We start from the raw sequence: 26,737 nt of genomic DNA, 5'->3' as shown, positions 1-26,737 counted from the left end.
CAGAGGGATCAGCATCAGGCCCAGGACCTGCTCCAGCAGCAGCCCCACCAGAGCCTCTCCACCCAGCCTCCCAGAGGGCTTGTCTTAAAACAGGCACCCAGCAACGGAAACCAGTTTCCTTAAACCTGGTGGGAATAGCATCACCACTTCCTCGTTCCTTTTCTGGCTGGCTGGCCCTGGCTTCCCACTGTCTGTGACCCCAGCTCCAGGCCACCAGGGCTAGGGCTCAGTGCTGATGACAGGCTTCCCTCAGGAGCCTTAAGATACCTGGAGAGTGGGCTGGGGTCCCTTCAGTCCCTGCCTGGCTGTGGGGAGGGGGTGCCTCCTGATTTCTGGTCTTTATGGCTAGAGGAAGAATGTCTTGGCAGGAATCACAGCCCCACCCTCAATGTCCCTCTTTGCCTGTGAGCTTGGGGCCCCAACCCTCTGCTTCCCAGCTGCACTGGGGAGTGTCCCAGCCTAACAGTCCACGTGGGCAGCTTTCCTCACTTCCGGCCCATCACTGCCCCCTACTCAGGCTCACCCACAGGCCGGGCCTGAGCTCAAGAGCTGGAAAACGAGGCCAGGCCCAGCTGGGAAAGGAGACTTTGGCTTTGGGGGTCAAGCCTGGAGCTGCTAGGGCAGAGGTAGGGGTGGAGAAAGAGGGGTGCACAGTGAGGGGTGCACTGGGTGTTCTTGATGTTGGAGACCAGGAGTAGCATTTACTGTTATTTATTATTTACTGAGTACTTACCATGTGCCTGCGTTCCCTCACTTTTTTGTCTACGTAATCTCATTTAATCCTCACTGCAAGTCTATAAAGTAGTGTGGGATCCCAGTTTACATACAGGTAAACTGAGGCACAGAGAAGTTAGTGATCTAAGGCCACATAGACTTGGCCAAGCAGGGATTTGAACCCAGTTCAGTCTACTTTTCTTTTTCCAGGTGAGAGAGGAGTAAACGCTGATCTGGGAATGCCAAGGTCATGCAGCAACCCAAAGGGGCAGGGGAACGGGCTTTCCCAGGACATCAGAGTGATGGACTTGGGTTTATTTTCAGGGACTCCTTCTGGACCATCAGCAGGAACCAAAGGCCCACCCCCTCCCAGCTTCCTGCAAGCTGCCCTCTGGGGTCAGGCTGGGCGCCCCAGGCGGTGGCCATGCCCATGAGGGAGGGGGTGAGGAGAGGGGTTTGAGCCCTCCCTGAACAAAGACTGGGTGGGAGCGGCCTGTGGCTCCCCACCCCGCCTCCCCCAGCGCCTGCTGAGCCAGGACGACAGGCAGTGAGGCGGAGCCAGCATGGCGGGGGCCAGGGCTGCCCTGCTGTCCCAGCTCCTGCTCTGGAGCCTGGCGCTGGCTGCAGGCGCCAGAGGTGAGTTGGGGCGCTGGGGGCTGGGGGCCGCCGGCCACATCCCCACCTCCTGCTCGCCTCACCCAGTCTGAGCGGCAGGGTGGGTTGGGGGCTGCTTCTCGCCCGCCTGGGTTGTGCGCACCTCAGAGTCCAGCTCAGTCCTCCCCGTCGGTGGGCGCAGGAGAGAAGGGGCCTCTTGTGATGCTTGCAGTCAGCAGTGTGGGGGGACGGGACGGGGAGAGGCTGCCCTAGCATCTGGGAGTCTGAAGTTAATTATTTGTCTTAAGAACAAGGAGGCCTGCTCTGGAAGCTGACTTTGAGTCTCTGTGCTGACCCTCCCTGAGAGTGACAGTCAGGAACTGAGGACTCAGAGTAGGGGCTGGGCAGGGGAGTCTCAGAGGGGAGCCAGAACAGTTCTGTGGGAGCTACCAGTTTGTGCCAATCCCAGGAGCTCTCTCTGAGGGTCTCCCCAGGCAATGACCTGGCCCTATCTTCACCTTGGGAGCCCCGAGGCTCCCAGCCTCTCCCTGATACCCTTCTTGTGTCTGCTTAAGCAGGACTGGAAGAGTGGCCAGGGAGGTGGGAATCACAAAAAATAGAGCGAGGCTAGCCTGGGTGGAGGGTTTCAGGTGCTGAGACTGCCCTCCCCAGTGAATGGGAAGGAGCCGGGCATAGGAGCTGTGGCAGGACAGTGCTGTCCCAGGAGACAGGATGCCCTGCACAGGGGATGGAGATGTGGACAGGCACAGAAGTTTGGGTGTACTGTTCCTGAGGGCTAACCCCCTGATGTGGGTGAGCAGCTGGGCAGGCTAAGAAGGTGGGCTAAGCTTGTGGACAGTGGCATGGGGACTTGCTACTGGGAGCTTTGGGCTGTGTAATTTAAAAAGGTGGGCAGAGAGAAAAGGGCAGATGGAAGGGGATGTCTTCAGCCTCCTGAATGGGGAGAGAATGGGAAAGGGATGAGTGGTTTAGGGGACAACTCTGGGGAGACCAGAGGCTAATGAGATTTGGGAGGGGTGCAACAGAAGGGGGGCAAGCCCTAGGTTTCTGGCTGAGCTTACTGGGCAGTGGGATGGAATTAACCATGCCCAGGAACTCAGGGCAAGGCAGGTTTGGAAGAGGGCAAATTTAGTTTTGGACTAGAATCCCCTACTCCCTTGGTGGCCACAGTGGAGGGAGGGCAGTGGGGAAAGGAGCGGGTGACTTTTAGCCACTCCTGGTTTGGCCTCACTAATGAGCAGCTGCTGTGAGAAAGACCCCTTGGTCCTCCTCCCCTTCCTCCAGGCCCTCCCTGCCCCAGCCACCTCATGTGGTGGGAGGGATCCTCTCTGCCTGTCCCCTCCTGCCTTTACTTTCTTAGCTGCAGAGTGAGAAGATGAAAGTGGTCTTCCCCAACCCAGGCCTGAGCTCAGAGGCTCCCCTCCCCCATGCCTGGACCTAGCATTATGTAGAACCAGGTTCAGGCTGTCTTTACTTGGCCTGGTGTGCTGAAAGCTAGTGAGCACATTGCCAGGACTTTCCCCCAAGTTTTCAGGAAATATAGCCAAGTCCTACTTTTTAGAGCCCACCCCACCCAATATGGGGGTCACCAGGACCCTCTACCCCAGGGCTGGAAAACAATGGTCAGGCTTAGGAAATAGTTGTCTCTCCCTGAGCACATTCTCTAAAAGCAGGGCCCATTCTGACAGGTGTCAGGCAGTCAGAGGGTGGGAGCTACTCATGTGCTCCCTGAAAAGACTCTCAGCTCCACCAGGGCACCTTAAAGCAGCTCTACCTTTACCTTGCATGTGTGTGTCACCCTCCCCTGCATGTCAACCTGTACTGACTTCTGGGCCCTCCCAGCATGGCATGTCAGCTCCCTAGGCCATCCCCAAAGAGGATGGATGATCCTGACATGATCTGTGTGGCTGGAGACCCTCACAGAGTCAGGGCAGGCTGCAGCAAGGTCCTGGTCTGGTTACTGCTCCGTTCCCCCAGCAGGTCAGGGCTCTGGGGCTCACCCTGACAAAGAGGGAAAGTCAGTCTGGGCCACTTTTATCTACTCAGAGCTTCCTCCACCTTCTCCCATGGTCCTGCCCCTAGCTTTCACTCCTACACCCCTATAGATTATAAATCCTTCCCTGCATGGTGGGGAGCAGGTAGAAATACAGGATGACCTTCCTCCCCTGCATGGTTCAGAGGACAGAACCCAGGAAAGCTAGCTGGTACTTCGTTCTTAGGCCCACAGGGGAATCTTGTGCCTTTTAGGTGGGGCTGCTCCCGGGGAGTTATCTCGGCCCGCTGACATTCATGCCTACCAGCAGCAGGCACCTGCCCCCTCCTCAGCCCCTGTTGGTGGCCACCAGGAGCAGTGGCACTCCCTGCGAGAGTGGCTTGGGCAGCTGGAGGCTGTAGTGATGGAGCTCAGAGAGCAGGTATCATGAAAAAAACATCCAGCAGAGGGAGGATGGAGAGAAGAGGTTGGGCTTGGGGGCCCAAAGGACCCTAAAATAGGTTTGTTTTAAATGCATACTGTACAGTTCTTAACACCAACTCTTTCATACAAATGAAGAACCTCCGGGGTATTTTCAGGTTGTTTCCTGTGTTTGGGAAATATTGTTGAGCAGTTATATATAAGGCATTCTTGGGAAAGTATGGGACAGGGAGTTGGGTTCCCATTCTGTCCAAAGGAGATGCCTGGGGGCATGCCTTTGGTACCCTGTGTAAGCTGGATTCTGATGGAAAGGGATCCACCCCTGCTCAGGAGTTGTCAGACGTCCTCATCCTGCCTCAGTTTTACACCCACAGATCTGTGGGAGATGGTGCAGGAGGCTGAACCAGTGCCAGCCATCTCCTACCTCCTTCCCCCAGAACCAAGACCTACAGGTGAGGGTGCAGCGGCTGGAGGGCTGCGAGTGCCGCCCTGCCTCTCCCCAGTGCTGGGGGCTGGGGCGCACCTGGCCTGAGGGTGCCCGCTGGGAGCCTGATGCCTGCACAGCCTGCACCTGCCGCGATGGGGCTGCACACTGTGTTCCCCAGACCCACCTGCCCCATTGCTGTGGTAAGTGCCAGCCTATCCACCATCTGGGGCCTCCTCGCCCACAGATGGCTCTGGGTGCCTGAATGACACGATGGCACTGTCTCCTCAGGGTGCAGCCACAGTGGGCAGACCTATAGCAATGGGGAGACCTTCTCTCCAGACCCCTGCACCACCTGCCACTGCCTGGTGAGCTGCTGTGACCCACCTGGATGTCCCATACCTGTCTCCCTCACCTGTTGATATAACCTGGTGTGCTAGATGTCGCAGAATGGGTCTGCCTGCCCCTCCCCCAGACCTTGCCAGAATGGTCCTTGGCTGACACCCCCATACACGCTATGGGGGCCCCCTGAGCCCTTCAGTTTGGATCTAGCAAGCAGTGGCACAGAGGCCAGAGGATGTAGTTGTCATCCAACACCACTCCCTCACTTGTGTGACCTCAATGTCCCCACTCTTCCACCTCCACTGTCTCAGCACCCTCACCTGCCTGTTCTCTCTCACCTGGCTCCAAGTCCACCTTCTTTCCACCTTTCCTTCCTTGCTTCTCCATTGACAAAGCCCTCGCTTCTCTTCCTAGGATCTCTCCCCTCTGGGGAATTTGTTGGCACCTGGAAGAAATGGTTTCCAGGGGTCAAGAGCATCAGGAGATGAATGGTGGGGTGAAGGGGACAATTCTTTTCTGCCCTCGGACCAAGGGTAGCCCACTTACCCACAGCTAACTCATCCTCTTGTTCCTCTGACATGTCTCAGCCTGGGTTAGGTTTGATGCTGGAGGCCTGCCCTCTAGGGTTCTGAGGCCTCTACAGCCACCTGGTCTGCGTCCCACAGCAAGGAGCCATAACCTGTATCCAGAGCCATGCCTAAGAGAGCCCTGCTCTGAGCCAGGAGTGTGCTGCCCACACCATGAGCCAGGTTCCTGCTAGCACTGGCCCTACCTCCTGCACACACTCTGGGGACACCACAGTCATCGTCTCCCACCTGAGAGTAAACAAGTGTAGGTCAGGTCCAGAGGGTACCTGCCAACTCCTTCTGACAATGGCCGGGGGGTGGGGGAGGTTCAGAGCCCAAGTCAGCAAATACTGGCTTTCAGTCTGGGGCGGAGCCAGAGACCACAAGGGAAACAGACACTTGATCTGTTCCCTGACCTTAGGGAGCTTCTAATCTAGTGGAGAAGATAAATTTATAGCTAATCTAACCCAAGGTTTCAGATCCAATGGCCATATTAAGAGGAGGCATAGACGGCAGTACATTATGTGCTTTGCCAGAGGAGGGGACAGGAGGGCAGGGGACGCCCATCCAGGCTAGGCAGTCAGGGTGGGCTCCATAGAGAGCGGGTCATTTGAGCTGATCTTCAAGGAAACTAGGATTGCAGCACCTGAAAGAGAGGGAGTAATCGAGGGCCCTCTGGATACAAGGACAGGGTGGGCAGAATTGTACTTCAGGATATCAGTCTGGGAAGGCTGTGGGAACAGGCTGCTACAAGCTTTGCCTTGTAGATTTTGTTCTGTGGGGGAGCCCTTGAAGGCTGAAGAGCCAGAGTGTGGCATGGTGGAAGAGGTGTTTCAGGAATATTCATCTGGTATGGGCTAGATGCAGAGAGACCAGTTACGGGGCTACCATGGTGTTGTCTAGGCATGGAGCTAGGGATGGCAGAGGGCTGCAGAAAGGGGGGTTTCTAAAGAATGAGCAGGAGCTGGTGACTGGTGAATCCCATGGAACAGTGGAGGTGGAGGTGGGAAACCAGGAGGACAGAGGAGCCAGGGCATGGAGAGAGCTGGGGGGAAGAGGAGGCCGTGGCTGAGCTGATGGTATAAATGGCTCATAGTCAGGGAGGTAAGGATGTCAGATTTGTCAAATGAAGATGCAGGATGTCCTGTTAAATTTAAATTTCAAATAAACAATGCTGAAGGTTTTAGCATATTTCAGCTCCCGCAATATTTTGGACATTCATAGTGTTATTCATCTGAAATTCAGATTTGACTGGGTGCCTTGTATGTTATCTGGCAACCCCATCTAGAAAGGAGTCTCAGCTGGTATCCAGAAAGGTGAGACAAGGACTCAGACCCACCGGTCTGGAAAGGTAGCCTGGGGAGTGTTCACCAGAGAGGAAGACTGAAGTCTTGGGAGTTGATGGAGCTCAAAGAAAAGGGACACACACAGTTTTCTGGGCACATAGTACCTCAGGACCACTACTAGCTTATATGATGCCTTTGGTGAGATAAAAAAGGCACCCCTTCATAAAAACGTATTACTTCCATCTGCTGTGAAATAATAGTAGTATTGTCTCATCAGATGCTTTACCGCCATCTGCTGGAGTGTTGTAGTAAATCTTAAAGTCTCTACTGCCACGTGAACCGTTCCTTCTCCTTTGATGTGGCACCCACTCTGGGTCTTTCCCTAGGGGGCCTGGCTTTGCAGGCTACCTGGGGGCCACAGGGCTAGGGAAACATGGTATCCAGAGCTCCGTATCATCTGCACCTGCCAGGAAAGGGAATCAGGGCCTGGCCCCAGCTACCACCCGTGTCCCTGATACTTGGCAAAGCCCAGGTCTGGCTGTGCCAAACACAAACAGGGAATGAGGCAGGGCAGACAACAGGGCCTGGAGCCTGCTAGGCTGGCAGAGTAACAGGCTAGGACGATGGAAGGGAAGGGACGGGAAAAAGGGCAGGAGGGCTCAGTGTCCGCCCTGCAGGCAGGGACTGTGCAGTGCCAGCAGCCCTCATGCTCCGATCTCAACTGCCTGGAGAGATACACGCCACCTGGGGAGTGCTGCCCGGTCTGCCGGCCAGGTGACCTTCTGCTCCTCCCCTCTATCCCCTCTGCCTCAAAGGGTCCAATACCTACTTGGGGTCACACCTTCCTTGGGTGATATCCACCCACACTGCTGTCTGGTGACCCACCCGTCATCTGGGCAACCCTCCCCAGGCTGTGAGTATGAAGGGCAGCTTTATGAGGAGGGGGCCATCTTCCTGTCCAGCTCCAACCCCTGTCTCCAATGCTCCTGCTTGGTGAGTCCACCTACCCCTCTGCCAGGCCCTGCTCCTCCTTGGACCCCCCTGCCCTGCCCTGGGCCATGCCTGCTGCTCTTCCAGCCTCTTCACATGCCTCCTGAGAGCTGGTACCAATGAGGCTCTCCCTCCATCCCTGCCCTGTGCCCCACATCACTGAGGATGCCTGACTCCAGGCCTGGAGACATTATAGCTACTGGTGCATTACAGAGGAGCCTGGTTCACTGTGTGCCCATCAAGTGCCCACCCAGTCCCTGCCCCAAGCCAGTCTTGGGGCCTGGGCACTGCTGCCCGACCTGCCAAGGTGAGAGGCCCTGCCCTCCCCTGGTGGAGCCACATGTAGCCACACCATTTCTCAAACTTCAGAGGACAGGAGGGAATGCATCCTGTGGCAGCCTCTCTTAAGGTGGCCTTAATGATCAAGAGCAGTGAGCTAGGTGATGGCTGGGAAAAGCAGAGGGTATTCAAGGAAAAGGGGACAGCCTGAGATGTGGGGGTTCATGTTAGGTGGGAGGTGTGAGGAAGCATGGACAGAATGGCCAAAGCTTAAAGTGAGAGGTAAGAGAGGCCAGAGATAGGTGGGCCAGCTGGGCTGTGCTATGTACTACAAAAGGGTGGGCCAAGGAGCTTGGGCCTCGCCCTTCCTGGGGGCAGTGGGAGCCACAGAGGAGTCTAAACAGGGCTTGACCCCATCTGGTCTCAGCTCAGGAGAGAGCCAAGGAGAGGGTGGGAGCAGGCTGAGACTGGGATCCAGGGTGTTCCCACCAGGCCTCCTCTCTGTACTCTTTTGATCCCAGGCTGCACAGAGGGTGGTTCACACTGGGAGCATGGTCAAGAGTGGACCTCACCTGGGGACCCCTGCCAGATCTGCCAGTGCCTGGTGAGTACGGAGGCTGCTCCTGGGCTGTTCTCTGTCCCCTCTGGCCTGTCATATTCATTTTTTCATTCCGCTGAACATAAGCCATAGACACTGAGGAGAGACCCAGGGGAGAAGACTGAATACTGGGGGCTGTGAGGGCAGGCACTGTATGCCCAGCTCTGGGCACAGTGGGTGTTCCTCCTGGGTTTGTGAACTAAACTCAAGAAACTCACAAGCTGAAGGAGGGGAGAGGTGGGGCAGGATGTGCTGGTGTAAAAGTTGCATTTCTGCATGTGGCTGTGCTCTCAAAATGTGGCTGTTCCAAGGCCAGGCTTGGTGGCTCATGCCTGTAATCCTAGCACTCTGGGAGGCTGAGGTGGGAAGATCTCTCTCTTTGAGCTCAGGAGTTTGAGACCAGCTGGAGCAAGAGCCAGACACCAACTTTACTAAAAATTAGCTGGGTATTGTGGCAGGCATCGGTAGTCCCAGCTATTGGGGAATGAACCCATATCAAAAAAAAAAAGTAAAATAGCTCATTAGTCCACTATGTAGATTATATGTTGAAATAACATTTTGATATACATGTTGGGTCAAACAAATATATTGTTAAAATTTAATTTCATCCATTTCTTTTTACTTTTTAAATTTTTCTAGAGCAAATGGCATAAGTTGGCTGCATTATATTTCTATTGGGAGATCTACAACATCCATGGGAGAAACTGTGCTTATCTAGTCATTAAAGGGCAAGAGGATTTGGGTAGGAAGGCCTGGGGAAGATGCCCCAGGTATAGGGACCAGGAAGGGCAACACCTTGGGGAGGCAAGCAGGGCCATATGGGCTCTGATGTCCAGGCAGTATTGTGAGGGGGTCTGTTTCATGGGGCTGAAGCCAGTGCCCTGGAATTTTCTGACAGCCTGCTAAGGACTAGGGACTCTATTGTGAGGGGCATGGGGCACCCAACCACTCTGCAACCATATCCTCCCCCTCCTTTCCCCTGAGAAGTCACTGGCTGCCCAGACCCTGATGGGCAGGGATGTGAGTGTGAATTTGAGTGATAGATCTGTTTGGGACAGGCCATGGGGAAGTAGCAGCTGTCACCATGTCAAGTGCCAGCTTCCAGACACCTTATTTCATTTCATGTAGGTAATAAGCCTATGAGAACAGGACTGTTATTGTCCATTTTTGTGTGTGTGTGTGTGTGTTTTGGCCGGGGATGGGTTTGAACCCGCCACCTCCAGCATATGGGACCGGCGCCCTACTCCTTGAGCCACAGACGCCGCCCTCTGTCCATTTTTTTTTTAGATGAGTAAAATGAGCCACAGAGAGCTGAAGTGACACACTAGATTATATGTTTGTATTAGTTTCTGAGGGCTGCAAAGTACCGCACAGTGGCTTAAATAACAGAAATTTGTTCACTCCCAGTTCTAGAGGCCGGAAGTCTGAGATCAAAGTATTGGCAGAGTTGGCTCCTTCTGAGGGACGAAAGGGAGAACCTGTTGCAGGCCTCTCCCCTCACTTCTGGCAGTTTGCTCGTGATTGTTGGCGTTTTTGGCTTCTCTGGCATCCAAATGCTTGCCTTCTAGCCTGTGTCTGTGTCCAAATTTCCCCTTTTTAGGACACCAGTCATATTGATGAGGAGCCCACCCTACTCATCTTACCTAATTACATCTGCAACAACCTATTTCCAATTAAGGTCACACTGGTTACCGGCTAGGACTTCAACGTAGGAATGGCAGGGTGCAATTCAAGCTGTAGCAACATCTAATATGTGGATAGTTGGATTCGAACTCTGTTGCTGCCCAGTGGCTGATCCCTGATGGCCCCTTCACCGGCTTAACATCTCCCACCAGGTGGGCCACATCCAGTGCCGCCAGCGGGAATGCACCAGCCTATGTCCATACCCTACTCGCCCCCTTCCGGGCACCTGCTGCCCTGTGTGTGATGGTGAGTTGTGGGCAGAGCGGTGTTCCGAACATGGAGGGCAACCTGGAATGGCTCAGAGAGCTGAGTGATGGCCCAGCTCAGGTCTTCCACGAAGGCCTGGCTCTGGCAGTGAGAGCCTCAGGTGACCCCCTGGGGGGCCTCTTCCTAACAGGCTGTTTCCTAAATGGGCGGGAGCATCACAGCGGGGAGCCTGTGGGCTCCAGGGACCCCTGCTTGCACTGCCGCTGTGCTGTGAGTGTGGTGGCTGCCTGGCGCGGGTGGGGTGGGGAAGTGCTTAGCTTCCCTGCCTGCCTCTTGCCTGCTGACCAGTTCCTGTTGGCAGAATGGGAGTGTACAGTGTGAGCCTCTGCCCTGCCCACCCGTGCCCTGCAGACACCCAGGCACTATCCCTGGGCAGTGCTGCCCTGTCTGTGATGGTGAGTGGGGGCTGGGGTCTCTGCTAGAGGGGAGGCACAGGCCTGGTAAACTCCAGGTGTGGAGTTGCTTCCCTTGGACCTAAGCTCCTGTCTCACAGGTGAGTCCTCACCTCACCTTCTCATGCCAAATAGCACCATGGCACCTGGAAGACTTGGGTGGGTCTTGTCAGGGGTTTGGGGAGGTCTTGAGGTACCATGAGGCTCTTCTTCAGCCTCCAGTCCTGTATCCCCATCGTCCTGTGTTCCTATCCAGGCTGTGAGTACCAGGGACACCAGTATCAGAGCCAGGAGACCTTCAGACTCCAAGAGAGTGGCCGCTGCCTGCGCTGCTCCTGCCAGGTAGGCCGTCCTGCCTCCCCACGCCCAGATCTGGCTCACTCCTTGAGGGTCTCTCACCTGGCCTCCCTCCTAGGCTGGCGAGGTCTCCTGTGAGGAGCAGGAGTGCCCGGTCGCCCCCTGTGCCCCACCTGCCTCTGGCCTCCAGCTCTGCCCAGGTGTGTGGGTTTGTTGGTGGGAGGAGCAGCTGGGAAAAGAAGAGTGCTGCCTCCACAGGACGGGGGCAGGGGGTGTACCTTCTCGGTAAGGGGGAGGGGCTGGTAAGGTCACTAGCCATCTTGCAGTGTGTTCAGAGGCTATGGTGGAGATGGTGAAGCCAGGGTGCCCATGGTCTGCGAAGGACAGGAATGGGCAGGAATTGTTTAGGTTGCCCTGTGACACCCCTCTTATTATAGTCTGTGTACTGGATGGAGAGGAGTTTGCTGAGGGGGTCCAGTGGGAGCCTGATGGTCAGCCCTGTACTTCCTGCTCTTGTCAAGATGGGGAGCCTGTGTGCAGGGCTGTACTCTGCCCCCCAGCCCCCTGCCAGCACTCCACCCTACCCCCTGGTGAGTGCCCCAGCTTATCTTGGCTTTCTTCCCTGCTTGGCTGGGCCCACCTTGACCAGCCTGCCCCACCCAGGTGCCTGCTGCCCTAGCTGTGAGAGCTGCACCTACCATGGCCAAGTATATGCCAACGGGCAGAACTTCACAGACATAGATAGCCCCTGCCACACCTGCCACTGCAAGGTACCTCCTAAGGCCAGCTGCCACCCTACTGAGCCCGTTCCCGGCCCACCCCCATTGCTGTCTCCCCTGCTACCAGGATGGGACTGTGAAGTGCTCCTTGATCGACTGCCCTCCTACGACCTGTGCTAGGCCCCAGAGTGGACCCAACCAATGCTGTCCCAGGTGCCCAGGTATGGTTTCTTGTGTCTGAGTGGCTTGGGATCCTGCTATCCCATGGCCCTTTGAGCACAACAGGTACCTTAGAAAGCAATGGCCTTGGGCCAGGCGTGGTAGCTTTTGCCTGTAATCCCAGTACTCTGGGAGGCCCAGGTGGGAGAATTGCTTGAGCTCAGGAGTTCAAGGCCAGCCTGAGCAAGAGCGAGACCCCGTCTCTAAAAAATAGCTGGGCGTGGGCGGTACCTGTGGTTCAAAGGAGTAGGGCACGGGCCCCATATAACAGAGGTTGTGGATTCAAACCTGGCCTGGGCCAAAAACTGCAAAAAAAAAATAGCTGGGCATTGTGGCAGGCACCCGTAGGCCCACCTACTTGGGAGGGAAGGCAAGAGGATCACTTGAACCCAAGAGTTTGAGGTTACTGCGAGCTAAGACACCATAGCACTCTACCGAGGGTGATCAAGTGAGACTGTCCCCCCACCCCTCCAAAGGAAAAAATTAGCTGGGCACTGTGGCAGATGCCTGTAGTTCCAGCTACTCAGGAGGCTGAGGCAGGAAGAGCACTTGAACGTAGGAGTTTGCTGTGAGCTAGGCTGATTCCATGGCATTCTAGCTTGGGCAACAGAGTGAGACCGTCTCAAAAAAAAAAAAAAAAAAGGAAGGAAAGAAGGCAGGCAGGCAGGCAGGCAGGCAGGCAATGGCCTTCTGAACTGTTTCCTGTCTGACACAGCTTAGAACTCTGAAGAACCCAGAGGTTGTAGGTAGGAGTGTTCCTACACCAGCCTCCTCTCCCATCTCCATTTCCTCTTCCAGTACCCCCATGCAACATATCTACCTGTATAACACAGGTTCATGCAGCAAATATTGGAGCCTGCCATGTAGGAGACTGGGTGCTGGGATGCATGGGACATGTCCCTGCCTGCATGGGTTTGTGCAGGGTGTGTGTTACACACACATGTCTAAACTGTTTAGTCTTCCCCTCAGAGACACACACCTGCCTGCAGGTGAATGGCCTCAAATGCACACACGGAGGCATAAGCTCAGAACCATATGCACACCTGTCCGCATGTACACAGCCCCTGCCTCCTCTCTCTGTGCTGTGGAGACAGCTTCCAAATGGGCACTTGCACAGTGGCTGTGGGCTCCAGGGGTGGACAGTCTGTCAGGCTTTACATTCATTCCTGCCCCCCTCTCTCCCCGCCCAGACTGCATCCTGGAGAAACAGGTGTTTGTGGATGGTGAGAGCTTCTCCCACCCTGGAGACTTCTGCAAAGAATGCCAGTGCCAAGAAGGCCATGCCCGCTGCCAGCATCGTGCCTGCCCCAGGCCCCTATGTGCCCACCCGCTGCCCGGGACCTGCTGCCAGAACGACTGTAGTGGTGAGGACAGGATGGGAGTGTCCTGGGGCAGCTTGGCCCCTGATGGCGGCATGGCCGTGGTGGTAGGCTCACAGATACCCCTTCCCCAGGCTGTGCCTTTGGAGGGAAAGAGTACCCCAACGGAGCAGACTTCCCCCACCCCACCGACCCATGCCGTTTGTGTCGCTGTCTGGTGAGTCTGCCACCTGGTTGGAAGAAGCCCAGGGAAGTGAAGGTTGGGATCTGGGGAGGCCAGGAGAGGGCCACCGAGATGCGAGTGGGAGGGATGGTCTCCTTGGTCTCCCACTGCCACCCCGGCCTGGAGTGGCGCATCCGTCCTTCCGCAGAGCGGCAATGTGCAGTGCCTGGCCCGCCGCTGCCCGCCGCTGCCCTGTCCGGAGCCACTCCTGCCGCCAGGAGAGTGCTGCCCGCAGTGCCCAGGTAGGAGCGTCACCCCTCGGGCCGGGCAGCCGGCTCCTCCCGGAGCTACCGTGGCGGCCTCTTCCTGCTCCTCCTTGACGCGAGTTCTCGCCACAGCCGCCTCCCCTGCTGCCAGCTGCCTGCTGCCGGGTGGCGCGGTCCCGGCTCACCACCAGGAGTACTTTTACCCGCCTGGCGACCCCTGCCGCCGCTGCCTCTGCCTTGACGGTGCCGTGTCCTGCCAGCGACTGCCCTGCCCGCCCGCCCCCTGCGCTCATCCTCCCCAGGGACCCTGCTGCCCCTCCTGCGACGGTAAGGCCCCGTGGCGCCCCTTGCCCGGTCCCCCCTCACCTTGCACAGATTCCCCTCCGTCCAGGCCCGCCCCTCACCACGGGTTCTCTTTAAGAATTCTGGGGACAGACTCCGCGCCTGTAGCCTAAGCGGCTAAGGCGCCAGCCACGTACACCAAAGCTGGTGGGTTGGAATCCAGCCCGGGGCCGCCAACAACAATGACAACTACAACCAAAAAATAGCTGGGTGTTGTGGCGGGCGCCTGTAGTCCCAGCTACTTGGGAGGCTGAGGCAAGAGAATCGCTTAAGCCTAAGAGTTTGAGATTGCTGTGAGCTGTGACGCCACAGCACTCTTTAGCCCAAGAGTTGGAGGTTGCTGTGAGCTGTGATGCCACAGCATTCTACCAAGGGCTACAGCTTTGAGACTCTGTCTAAAAAAAAAGAATATGGGGGACAGTGTGCTCAGCAAGGCCTGGAAGCCACCCCCAAGGCCTCCCAACCCCTTCCTTCTTTCTAGGCTGTCTGTACCAGGGGAAGGAGTTTGCCAGCGGGGAGCGCTTCCCGTCGCCCACCACCGCCTGCCACCTCTGCCTCTGCTGGGAGGGCAGCGTGAGCTGCGAACGCCAGGCTTGTGCCCCTGTGCAGTGCCCCTTTCCCACCAGGGATGACTGCTGCCCTGCCTGTGACGGTGAGGGTCAGAAGACAGGGGACTGCAGGAAGGGGGGGACAAGAAGTTGGGGTTAGAGTCATCTGCACTGCTTTAGAGTGAATCTAAAATATTTATTACAGAAGAAAAAAGCCTGGAACTAAAGCCTGGATTTTCTCCTGCCTCTGGCGCTATTTGGCTGTGTGGCCTTTGGCAAGTTACATAACCTCTCTGGGCCTAATTTTAACTCATGTAAAAAGAGAGAGTTGAACCAGGCCTAGTTCCCCAGTCTTCCCTCACACTTGTACTATCTTGCAATTTTAGCCACATACACTCTATCAACTGTAATTTTATTTTGTTTAATGTTTTTCTTCAAATTAGCTCACTAAATTTATTTAGAAAGGAATTTTATGTCATACTGTAAATGGAAAATTAGATGTGCCAGAATAGATTACCATAAAATTGAACACATTAAAAAAAATTGTTAAATTCTAGTCACATACTTCTGCTTGCCAAGACTTTGAGCCTTAGGCCCACCCTCGCTTTTTTAAAAAAGAGGTGAGCAGTTTGATGAAAGTATTTCAAATTGTATATAAAACTAGCACATTGTACCCCATAATTGCATTAATGTACAAAGCTATGATTTAATAAAAAAAATAAATGAATAAATAAAAAAGAGGAGAGGAAATGTCAGAGAGCTGCCATCACCCAGGATCCCCCCTCCCCATTGATCGGAGGACTTGAAGGAGCATTGGGAAGGGGACACCTTGGGTCTGCACCACCTAAGTCAGCTGGATCTACTCAGGTTGGGGAAATTGGTGCCTTCTGCCAGTGGGCTGCTGAGTATTTAAGTGTCAGGACAAATTCCCTGTGGGTTTCTTCCTACAAACTGGACAGGGAGATTTCTTGCAGGCTTAAAGGGAGAAAGCTTGCTCTTTGGCCAGTCCAAACCCAGCCCCTCTTGAGACTCTTGTGCCCGCTGGGCGTGGACTGTAACCTGTCCCTTCTCCCATGCATGCATGCCCAAACCAAACTCAGAGCCATGACTGCTTCCCTCCTTTTGCCCCTCCTGCCTGCCTCCCTCTGGATGCTTCCTGGAAGGCTGTGAGTACCTGGGGGAGTCCTACCTGAGCAACCAGGAGTTCCTGGATCCGCAAGAACCCTGCAATCTGTGTACCTGCCTTGGAGGCTTTGTGACCTGCAGACGTCGGCCCTGTGAGCCTCTGGGCTGCAGCCACCCACTCATCCCATCTGGGCACTGCTGTCCAATCTGCCAGGGTAGGGTTGCACCTGCCTTTCCATCCCCCTTTGGGGCTTCCAGGGTCCTCCAGCTCCCTCATCAGCCCCTCCCAAGATAGACACCCCCCCCAAGTTTTTCCCCCACTCCCCTCACACCCTTCAACACCCTCCTCTGTCCCTGCTGTCACCTCATACTTGTCACACACACCAAATAACTGTCCTCTGACTTCTGTATCTTCCTGCTTTTAGATTGTTTCTCTGCCTTCCTAAAAGATGTTTCTATACCCAAAACCATTCACTGGCTCCCCTTGCCCTGAAATCACCAATCCAGGGTGGTGACCTCCTTCCTCTCTTGGCTTTCTCAGCACCACCCTCCCTGGTGCAGCTCACCTCATCTGCATTTCCAAGTGTGTCCATTCCCTCCCTCTCCTCTCCCCACCCTGGCACATGTGGATAGTAAATTCCCAGCAGTCCCTGCTGCACGCCCTCCCACTGCCCCTTCCACTCTTCCTGCCTGAAGAGCCCCCCTTGATTTGCAGTGTGCAGCCTGACTGCTATCTTTCCTCCCAACCCTCACTATTCCTGCCACTCTAGACCACGCTTCTCTCTTTCTCTCTGACTCTGTAAGCTTTGGTAGAGGTCCCCAGACCTGGCACTGTTTGGTGTGTAGCAGTGGGGGTTGCAGTGAGGGCAGCCCTTCTATTGCATTCCCTGCTTTGCCAGGATGTCTCTACCATGGCCTCACTGTTTCTCCTGGAGAGACCCTTCCTGACCCACATGATCCTGCCTGCTCCCTCTGCACCTGCCAGGTGAGGTAGCCACTTTGGAACCTCGGTAAGCTTTCATCTCTTATTTATCCTCCTTGGCCAGAATGGAGTTGTTTCCTCCACCTAGGTCCCAAGGGTACATGCTAACATCTTATGGGACAGGACTAGGCTGAGGGAGAGAGTTTGGGCCTGGTAGGCTCAGGAAGGATGCTGACCATGGAGCAGTGTGCAGCCCGGTTTTTGAGTGTGATGGAGTAATGTGGGAGTCCAAAGTGGTAGTGTGACCTCTCTCCTCCAGGAAGGTTCCATGCACTGCCATAAGAAGCCATGTCCACCAGCTCTCTGCCCTCACCCCTCTCCAGGCCTCTGCTTCTGTCCTCTGTGCCACTGAGCTGCTTTCCATGTGCTCCAGCACCAGGCCCTTCCTGCCTCTCTCTCCCTCCTTCCCACCTCTCCCTTCCTCCTTCTCAGCTCTCCTTCCCTTCTTCCCACCTCTTCCTCCCTCCTTCCCTATCTTCTTGCCAGGCCTGAGGTGGGGCACAGTAGGGCGGGGGGGTACAGGCCCTCCACCCAAGAGGAGTGTCCCCCACGGCTGCCTCTCTCAGGGCCAAGAGTACCAGGATGGGGAGGAGTTTGAGTTTGCAGGCAGCTGTGAATGATGTCGCTGTCAGGTATGGGGGGAGGGCAATGTCTCTGGGTTCCAGGACAGGTGGCAAGCCACTGACCCGCCATCTGCCTCTCCTGCAGGCTGGCCAGGTTAGTTGTGCACGGCTGCAGTGCCCGCTCCTGCCCTGCCCGCTCCAGGTCACAGAGCAAGGGAGCTGCTGCCCTCGCTGCAGAGGTATGCCCAGCCCCTGGCACTGCCCCTCACTTGAGGGACAGAGCTCCACATTCACCCCTGTTCTGACCCCCGCCTGCCTTCAGCTACTGCTGCCTCTCCCTGCCTCATCCCCTTCTAGGTGCTGTCTAGAGTGTCCTCAGAGCCACCCCTCCTCCTCACCACATCCCCCTTCATAATAATAATATTTAACATTTAGTGAGTACATGGCCAGGCCCCAAGCTAAGCACTTTACTTGTATTAACTCATTTAATCAGTGCAATGATCTTATCAGATAAGTACTACTATCACTCCCATTTTACAGATGAGAAACAGGTACGGAGAGGTAACATAACTTGCCTGTGGTCACTGAGCTAGAAGGGCAGAGGCAAGATGGGCATCCAGGCCATCTGACTCCAGAATATGAGCCTTTCTTAGCCTGTGCTGCCCCTTGCCCCGCACATGGCTCAACATAGTGTCGCTTCCGCAAAACCCTCACAGCATCTCATTTGCCCTAGGAGGGGGGCAGGACAAATGGAACCCCCCATAACAGCTGAGGAGACTGAGGCTTAGAGATATTAAGTTACTTTTGGCTCATGGTTAGTGATGGAGCCATTCATTCATTCCACATGCATTTATTACATGCCTGCTGCATGCCAGGCACTTTGGCTGCAGCTGACAGTGCCTGTTGTTTGGAACAGACAGGCATAGGACAGGGTTAGAGCCCCAGTGTTCTAACACCCCTGACCCAGTGTCTTTCCCCTCCCCAGCAGACAAGAAATCTGCCCTAGCTGCCTTCTCTCCACATCCCGCAGACCTCCCTCCTGGTGCCCACATGCCTGGCTGACCACCAGGGTGGGGGCAATCTCAGGCTCCAGGCTTACTCCTGTCTGCTTCGGCCTATAGGCTGCCTGGTTCATGGGGTTGAGCACCCTGAAGGCAGTAGCTGGGTATCCCCGGACAGCCCCTGCTCCTCCTGCATGTGTCACCATGGTGTTGTCACCTGTGCCCACGTCCAGTGTGTCAGCCCCTGTGCCCAACCCCACCAGGGGCCCAGTGACTGCTGCCCTCGATGCTCTGGTACTGGAAGCCTGGGACAGGGAGGGCACACCCAGGTCCACACCTCCTTGCTTTTGAGCTGGGCTGGGTGGCAGAGTTTGGGAGAAGTGGCCTCTATTCTCATGCACATCCCAATCCCTGGGACAGGGGAAGGCTGAGGCAGGGGAACTGTACGCTGGCATTGCCTCCAGTCTGAAGGCCCTGGTCCTTTTCTGCTCTCACCCCGTCCCCTCAAGATTGTGAGCACCAGGGGCAGAAGTATGAGCCTGGGGAGAGCTTCCAACCTGGGTCGGACCCCTGTGAAGTATGCCTCTGTGAGGTAGGGCATGTGCCCAGCTGAGGGGCTGGGTCCATGGGGAGGGAGAGGGCAGCTTGGATGAGGCCCAGCCATGCTGGACACAGCACAGAGCAGGCACTGTAGGGTCAGAGACAGCAGGGCCAGGAGGCAAGACAGGGCCTGAGCTGGCAGGGCTAGGTCTGGGTTTAGACATGAAATACAGGGTCAGAGTGTGTGAGGGCAGGGGATGGTGTAGATGGGAAGTGGTGGGGGGGTCACATGGTGGAGATTCTATTTGGAAGGTAATGGTGAGCCACAGAAGCGTTTTGAGCAGGCGAGTGACACCACAGGCCAGGAGTTAGGCAATGGGGCTGGGAGGAGGATGGTCTGAAGGTGCAGAGGAGGGTGCAGCAGGCAGATGGAGGGGTCTAAGTTCTGGGGAAGGGGTGGTTCTTGGAGTCCAAGGCCCAGGACTCACCCCTGCTCACTCATTCTTGTAGCTGCAGCCTGAAGGGTCTCCCAGCCTTCGCTGCCACCGGCGGCAGTGCCCAAGCCTGGTGGGCTGCCCCCCCAGCCAGCTTCTGCCTCCTGGACCCCAGCACTGCTGCCCCGCCTGTGCCCGTGAGTCCTGGGGGTAGATAAGATATGCTGGAGGGATGCCACCCCCCAGCTGGCTTTCCTCCCCAGCCCCAGCCCTAGCCCTTTCCTGACTCCAGTGGAATGTTCTGGAAGCCCATGCCCTGGCAGGTGAGGCCTGTCCCATCATAAGGGGAGCTGGGGACCTGGGCGGAGAGGCCACTTAACCTCCTTGAAGCTGGGTGCAGTTTGTGGAGCATTTTTCCCAGCGGGTGGCGCTGCAGGGTGTCAGTTATGTTGAGATGTCAGAACCAGATGGCCAAGAGTGGAGAGAGCTATTCTTTATTTTTTAGAGTAATGATTTATTAAGATAGGGGAAGGGCCTGGCACAGTGGCTAACGCCTGTAATCCCAGCATTTGGGCTTCTGAGGCTGAGGTGTGGGAGATTACCTGAACTCATGAGTTCGAGACCAACCTGAGCAAGAGCGAGACCCCCATCTCTAAAAAAAAAATACATATTGGGGTGCTGTGGTGAGTGCCTGTAGTCCCAGCTACCAGGGAGGCTGCGGCAAGAGAATTGCTTGAACCCAAGAGTTTGAGGTTGCTATGAGCTAAGATGCCACGGTACTCTACCAAGGGTGACCAAGTGAGACTCTCTCTCTCAAAAAAAAAAAAAAAAGGGGGAAGAGTAAAAAAACAGGTATATTTTTAAATTACAAATATGGAAAGATAAGTGATTTCTGCTTCCTGTATTTAATACTTCACATCTGTTGCAGAGGCAGTGTTTTCAGCATCTAGTAAGTAACCTAGCATTGAAATAGTCACCTAACCTTGAAGCATAGGTCAACACTGTTCTCACATATACAAAATATGCTTTCTATGATTATAATTGCACTTTCATCCTACTTAAATTTTTTTTATTATGGTAAAATGTACCTAACAGAAATTTACCATCTTCCCCTTTTTTAGTGTACAGTTCAGTGGTGTCAAATACATTCATATTGCTGTGTAGCCATCACTGCCACCCATGGGGATAGCTATTCTTATCAACACTTGCTAGGAAGTGCTTCAGGGAAAGGGAAGAAGCTTTAACATTTATTAAACACCTAATGTGTGCTGCACACTATGCTTGGCGCTCTTAATAGACAGTATTTAATTTTCACAGTTATCCACTGAGGTAAGTGTTAATATTCCCTTTTCACAAGCGAAGCAAATGAGATTTAGAGAGCTGGATTAATCTGCCCAAATTGGCTCCAGAGAATAAGTCCTGGAGCTGGGATTAGAACCTGGCTCTTTGTGCATTTTTAGCCCTGTTCTATGGAAGGAAGAATGAAGGAAGAGCAAGCCAGGCAGCCTGCTTGTTCTTAGTGATGTCTGGCTGAACAAGCCGTACTTTGTCTGTTTCCAGGCTCCTCACCTTAATAGCCTGCCAACGTTTTTTTTTTCCCCCAAAGTCTAAACTTTTCTTTGCTGAAGTAAAGGGCAAGATTTCTCCTCCTTGAAGTCAAGATACTGGAGATATGGATATGTGTTGGGTCCAAGAAGTCTGGGACACACAGGTGGGGACAACTTCGATTCTACCCCATGCCCTCTTTCTGTCCCCCATCCTGGGTTTTTGTCTTCACAGAGGCTTTGAGTAACTGCTCAGATGACCTGCTGGGGTCAGAGATGGTTCCCGCAGACCCCTGCTACACTTGCCAGTGCCAGGTGAGTCCTTCTGTCTTAGGAACTCTCAGAACCCTCCTCTTCCTCCTCTGTGGGTCATGGCTGCTCTCCTGTAGCAGCCCCAGTGCTCTCCACTCACCCAGTATTTGCCCACTTGTCCCAACTATCACATCCTCCTATGCCCTACTTACAAGCATGCCTGATCCCTCCACCACCTTCTTGAGATCTGCTGTTCTCTACCTATTGTGTTCACACCTGGGCAGGACCTAACATGGCTCTGCATTCACCGGGCCTGTCCTGAGCTCAGCTGTCCCCTGCTGGAGCGCCACACTCCCCCAGGGAGCTGCTGCCCCATATGCCAGGGTAAGCACCCAGCTGTGGCCTGCACCCTCAGAGAGGAACCCTGGAAGGAGACAGGAGGGGGAGACACTTGTGGGCCATATGGGCAGCCGGAGTCAGCACTCAGAATGCAGGTTTCATTCTGTGGTAGAAATGGAGGGGCTGATTGTTGGAGTGGAGAAGAGACCCACAAGGTAGAGGAAGGCAGGGGTGACAGCTGGGTTCTCAAGTTCTGACCGGAGGCTTGTCAGGGGGCACCCAGACCCCAGGCCCACTAATGGGGCATGGGGAGGGAGTCCCAGCCTCTGGCTGTCTGTGTTTCTAGGACTCTGCAGACATCCTGAGCACTGGCACAAGGCCTAATATCTAGTAGACCCTCTGGCTGCTGGTGGAGGAAATCAGCACCATCAGGGTGCTAGTGGAATGGGGTGGGTGCTTCCCTACTGTGAAACTCAGGGTGAGCTCCAGGGAGGGAGATTGCAGCTGGAAGAACAGTGCCTGCCTATCCCATTTCTCCCTCCTCAGAATGCTTGGTGGAGGCTGATGGCCGGAGAGTGGCTGATGGAGAGCGCTGGCAGGACCCCAGCAACCCCTGCATTGCTTGCACCTGCAATGTGAGCTGGGGATGGGGGTGGAAGGGTGAAGGACCTTATAGACTGGTAAAGTGGAGGAGTGGCCAACACTCCTCAGCAATATGGGGTCTTAGAGGGGCAGAGGCATCCCATTGCTGGCCAAGGAGCTTCACACTGCATTTCACTCCACACTTGAACGGTAAAGTGGGTGTTCTTGTGAGGCCAGGTGGACAGAGGGGCTGTTGCCTCAGATCATTCCCTGAAGGCCCCCAGGACTGTGCGGCCAGGGGCCCCAGGTCCCGCAGGAAATCCAAGAACAGTGATGTTTGTCCTCAGCGGGGCCACGTGGAATGCCACTTGGAGGAGTGCCAGGCCCTTTCCTGCCCCCAGGACTGGGCAAAGGTGTTCCAGGCTGGCAGCTGCTGTGAGCGATGCCAAGGTTCGGGGCCAGGACGATGGGGGAGGGGTGTGCCAGACCTGCAGTGGGACGGACAGCTGACCCACCCTCTCTCCTGTTCCCTCAGCCCCCACCCAGTCGTGCGTGCATCAGGGCCATGAAGTGGCCCCTGGGGAGCGCTGGGCTGCGGACGCCTGCACCAGCTGCTCCTGCGTGGCCGGCACCGTGCGCTGCCAGAGCCAGCGCTGCCGGTCGCTCTCCTGTGGCCCCGTGAGTGCCGCGGTCAAAGGCGCTGGGGATGGTGGCGGGAGGGGGGGCGTGGTACCCCTGCGGTGAGAACCGGCAGGCGTGGGAGAGAGAGGCTGGGCTTCGCTGCGACCTGGGAGCGACTGGGGCCCGAGCAAGTGCTGTTCCCGGTGCGGCCATGAGGTGGTGCTCTGGGCCCGGTCGCGGGAAGCCTGGGAGTCGAGTCCCGGGCCGCTGGAAAGGGGTCTGCAGGGGAGGCAGGTGGAGGAAGTTCGGGGAGAGACGGTGTGTCTGACCGTGCCTGGGACTGAGGCCAGGACCAGGCCGCCGCCCTGAGTCCCGGCAGCTGCTGTCCCCGCTGCCTGCCCCGGCCCGCTTCCTGCATGGCTTTCGGAGACCCACATTACCGCACCTTCGACGGCCGCCTGCTGCACTTCCAGGGCAGCTGCCGCTACGTGCTGGCCAAGGACTGCGGCAGTGGGGACTTCAGGTGCGTACGCTCCTACCGCTCTTCCCTCTCCTCCTTAACCCCTTCACTTGGCCCAGCTGACCACTGACACCTGGGCCTCCCGCACCCCTCCCCACACACAGCGTGCATGTGACCAACGACAACCGAGGTCGTACAGGTGTGTCCTGGACCCAAGAGGTGGCAGTGCTGCTGGGAGACGTGAAGGTACAGCTGCTGCAGGGCAGAGCGGTCACGGTGAGCACAGCCAAGGTGCTAGGAAAAGTTGGTTTTGCGCTATCCACTCGTCCATCCCGATGTCGCCACTGCTCTCGTCTCCCTTCTTCTTCAGGTGGACGGTCGCCCGGTGGCCTTGCCCTTCCTGCAGGAGCCACTGCTGTACGTGGAACTGCAGGGACGTGCAGTGATCCTGCATGCCCAGCCTGGGCTCCAGGTGCAGCTGCAGGCCTGGGAACCGCTGCTCTGTTTAGGCTTCTGTATCCACAGAGGGAGTGGGGTGGGAGTGGAAGGGTGCTGCTGGATGCCCAAGGTGGGAGCAGAAATGTGGAAGGTGAGGGGTGGGAGGAGTAGTTAGAGGAATTCTGAGCCTAGTATCTAATCTTGACTCAGCTACCCACACAATGGGGCTCCTAGCCCTCTACCAACCTTTTCTGGGCCTCAGTTTTCTCATTGGTTGAAATGGGGAGGGTAAGTGGGTGGGGGAGATGTCATTTAAGGTCTCCAAGATGGTGTCTGAGGTTCCTTCCAACTCTCATGAGGAAGAGTAATTTTCTCCCCTCCCCTCTGCAAGGAGCAAGTTATAAATTCATAAAATAAGGCTTCTGCACATTGCTGATCCAGACTTTAATTGTACTTAGTCCTCTGTAAAGCCTGAATGTCTGTGAGAAAGTGAATCCCTGGAAGTGGGCTGCATTTCTTCTGGGGCCCAGTTGAGCACTGCTGATGGGAGAAGGGGCCCTCAGGAGGAAGCTGTCATCTGTCTTTGTCCAGGGCCAGCACAGCATGTGCCACCTTGGCCTTCATTTGAATAGTGTCCCTTCCAAAGGGAGCCTCCACCTGTCCATTCCCTCCTCTACAGCACAGAGTATGCTAACATAGTTCATGGGGCCATGATGGACCCTGGGCTCTTGGAGTTCCTTTCTTTCCCCACTCCCCAGCTCCAGGCTTCTCTGCACAGGTGCTGTGGGATGGGCAGTCCCAGGTGGAGGTGAGCGTGCCCGGCTCTTACCGGGGCCAGACTTGTGGGCTCTGTGGGAACTTCAATGGCTTTGCCCAGGATGATCTGCAGGGCCCTGAGGGGCTGCTCCTGCCCACAGAGGCTGCCTTTGGGAATAGTTGGCAGGTGAGTGGCCCAGGAACCAGGGCTAGGGAGGTGGGAGGTATAGCTGAGCATGAGTCTCAGAGCAGCCCTCAGTTATGGAAAGAGAATTAGGGGAGGGGAGTTCACACCAGATGACTTTTGGGCTTTGAGGGAGGTTTGAGGGCTTTTTACTTGTTATGGTGCTGATGGAGACGGGAGGAGAGGCCTCCTTATCTGAAACCCCAGATCCTGCGTAGCCACTCACTGGCTGTATAACCTTGGTCAAGTTACTTACCTACTCTGGGCTTTGATCTATCCATCTGTAAAATGGTTACAAGGAGAAAGTAGGTGATGCGTCATTTGCTATTCTTGTGGGGAGACTTTTGGGACTAAAAAATTACTGAGTGGGAAGTGCTTTGAAGAAGATAGCACACTAAGTTCAGCTGTTGTCACTGTCGTTGCCACTGGTCGTTGGGGACTGCTTGGTCTCAGCCCTGGCTTATCTAGGTTACTATGCTACCTTGCTCAGGAACAATTGCTCTTAGGTGCCCGAGGGCTATCTACTTTAGCAGAAGGGAGAGAGAGAGATAGTCTTTGAGGGCGTAAAGCAGTCTTCTTAGAAAGATAGATCTTAGAGGTCTTTAGCAAAGCTTAGTAAGCTTCAGCAGAGAGATGCCATGCTGGTGTTCTGTAGGCAGGAGAAGCAACAGTCAGAGTGAGCGGGTCCATGATAGAATGTGCATGCTCCCGACTGCCTTCTCCTTCAGCCTCTTAAAGACACAATCCTGTGGCTCTTAATACCACAGGAGTAGAGACTGCCAATTCACTAATACTCTCATCTCGCGAGCTCTCTCATGTTTGTTATGAGAGCTAAATCCCCATGCCCTTTTCACCAAGGTATTCCATTAGTGACTTACTAATGTTACTTATAACTCTCACTCCTCCTAGCCATAGGCTATACGGGCTGCTATAGTCACATCAGGGATGCTCTCTTCACCTAGGTCCCAGAGGAGACAAGGCCCAGCCGGCCCTGTTCCCCAGGCCGAGAGGTAGATCCGTGCCGAGCAGCAGGTTACCGTGCCAGGCGTGAGGCCAATGCCCGGTGTGGTGTGCTGAAGTCTTCCTCGTTCAGTCGCTGCCATGCCGTGGTGCCACCAGAGCCCTTCTTTGCTGCCTGCGTGTATGACCTATGTGCTTGTGGCCCTGGCTCTTCAGCTGACACCTGCCTCTGTGATGCCCTAGAAGCCTATGCCAGTCACTGTCGCCAGGCAGGGGTGACACCTGCATGGCGGGGACCCACCCTCTGCGGTGAGGGGATGATGCCCAGTTGGGAGAGGGGTCTGCACAGAGAGGAAGGGCAGGCCAGAGGGCTTGGGTCTAGACAGGGTGTGCACATAGGGAGTCCCCCAAGGGGTGAGCACAGCAACTGGAGCAGTGTCAGCTTCCCCAGTGACCCTGCCTACCACTCTCTTGCAGCTGTGGGCTGTCCCCTGGACCGTGGCTTCGTGTTTGATGAATGTGGCCCTCCCTGTCCCCGTACCTGCTTCAACCAGCATGTACCCCTGGGGGAGCTGGCTGCCCACTGTGTGAGGCCCTGTGTTCCTGGTTGCCAGTGCCCTGCAGGCCTGGTGGAGCATGAGGCCCACTGTATCCCACCCGAGGCCTGTCCCCCAGTTGTGATTACTGGGGAACAGCCACTCAGTGCTCTGCCCAGCCCCGGCTGGGAGCTTCGAGGGACACCCTGAGCTAGGATGACACCCAATCAGGACTCATCAGGCCACCGGTCTCTCCATGGCTTGCAGCTCCCATCCTGGTCAGGCCTGTGGAGAGAGTGCCCCAGCTGGGCCCATGTCCTGCAAACACCTCAGCCATGTTGAGCCACAAGCAGTAAACTCTGGGCCTTCCAGAAGCTTCCTTGTGTGTGTGTGTTTCTTCCTGATGCTGGGATAGAGGCTGGGCTGCTTGGAACATGGGGTGCAGTGGTCAGTGTCCCCAGAATCGGAGGAGCTCGCTGGCTCCTGTGCCTGCATGCCTGGGCCACCCCAACTGGCTGTTCCCTGGTGCTGTCTGGGAAATCCTGCAGGCAGATGGAGGACCCAGGTGTCCTGGTCCCAGCCCTGTGCTCAGGTGTGGTCATGGCCCCCATGTGGAAGCCCACAGGAGCTGAGGATCCACACAGAGAGGGGCTTGGTCTGGCCCCCATTTTCCTCTTGGTGTGGTGGCACCAAGTGCTCAGGTGCCTTCTGGGCCACTCTTAGAGCTGGTGATACAGGGACTCGTGTCTGGTGTGGGGAGAAGCAGAAACAACAGATATGATGCAGTGTGGACACATGCATTGCACACGCAGAGACACACACACACACTCAGAACCCAGAGAGACAAGCAACACGTGTGCACACCCATCTGCACTCACAACCGCATGTGCCCAGCCTTGGCGGCCGAAGATGCTCATACAGCTTGTGAAGACTTCATCATAGGGGAGAAAACATGGGATGGTTTTTAAAAATAAAATT

General features: G+C 55.7%; 1 protein-coding gene across 4 annotated transcripts; it reads left to right on the top strand.

Moving 5' to 3' along the window:
* Positions 1 to 1,174: 1,174 nt before the first annotated feature.
* Positions 1,175 to 26,111, top strand: KCP (kielin cysteine rich BMP regulator). 4 transcript variants are annotated; one of them, XM_053608596.1, is made up of 38 exons: positions 1,175 to 1,350; positions 3,577 to 3,743; positions 4,180 to 4,369; positions 4,458 to 4,534; positions 7,038 to 7,134; positions 7,271 to 7,353; positions 7,564 to 7,657; positions 8,151 to 8,233; positions 10,063 to 10,156; positions 10,308 to 10,387; positions 10,479 to 10,572; positions 10,826 to 10,911; positions 10,985 to 11,066; positions 11,304 to 11,456; positions 11,530 to 11,636; positions 11,713 to 11,806; positions 12,995 to 13,168; positions 13,258 to 13,340; positions 13,495 to 13,588; positions 13,685 to 13,879; positions 14,376 to 14,546; positions 15,606 to 15,782; positions 16,467 to 16,552; positions 17,258 to 17,351; positions 18,234 to 18,407; positions 18,623 to 18,705; positions 19,164 to 19,284; positions 20,867 to 20,946; positions 21,168 to 21,267; positions 21,769 to 21,857; positions 22,206 to 22,254; positions 22,340 to 22,482; positions 22,776 to 22,948; positions 23,050 to 23,161; positions 23,256 to 23,357; positions 24,102 to 24,266; positions 25,226 to 25,532; positions 25,701 to 26,111. In XM_053608596.1, exons 1-38 carry the CDS (start codon positions 1,278 to 1,280, stop codon positions 25,967 to 25,969), a joined length of 4,695 nt encoding a protein of 1,564 aa, XP_053464571.1. In that variant the 5' UTR covers positions 1,175 to 1,277; the 3' UTR covers positions 25,970 to 26,111. The 4 variants fall into 4 exon arrangements, with proteins under 4 accessions (XP_053464571.1, XP_053464570.1, XP_053464572.1 ...); XM_053608595.1 differs by having other exon boundaries at positions 22,152 to 22,254; XM_053608597.1 differs by lacking the exons at positions 25,226 to 25,532; positions 25,701 to 26,111 and having other exon boundaries at positions 22,152 to 22,254; positions 23,256 to 23,302; positions 24,102 to 24,262.
* Positions 26,112 to 26,737: the final 626 nt, after the last annotated feature.

Source organism: Nycticebus coucang, chromosome 11, assembly GCF_027406575.1.
Source record: "Nycticebus coucang isolate mNycCou1 chromosome 11, mNycCou1.pri, whole genome shotgun sequence".
Lineage (NCBI taxonomy): Eukaryota > Metazoa > Chordata > Mammalia > Primates > Lorisidae > Nycticebus > Nycticebus coucang.
The sequence above is the reverse complement of the archived record's forward strand: the minus strand, read 5'-3'. Positions and strand labels throughout refer to the sequence as shown.

What these genes read in the sequence shown, in the direction of transcription:
- KCP (XM_053608595.1), top strand. Translation starts at nt 1,278, where the DNA reads ATGGCGGGGGCCAGGGCTGCCCTGCTGTCCCAGCTCCTGCTCTGGAGC. An exon ending in CTGCCAGAACGACTGTAGTG is followed by an intron (nt 13,169 to 13,257) that starts GTGAGGACAGGA and finishes CCCCTTCCCCAG; the next exon opens with GCTGTGCCTTTGGAGGGAAA. An exon ending in GCGGGGACCCACCCTCTGCG is followed by an intron (nt 25,533 to 25,700) that starts GTGAGGGGATGA and finishes ACTCTCTTGCAG; the next exon opens with CTGTGGGCTGTCCCCTGGAC.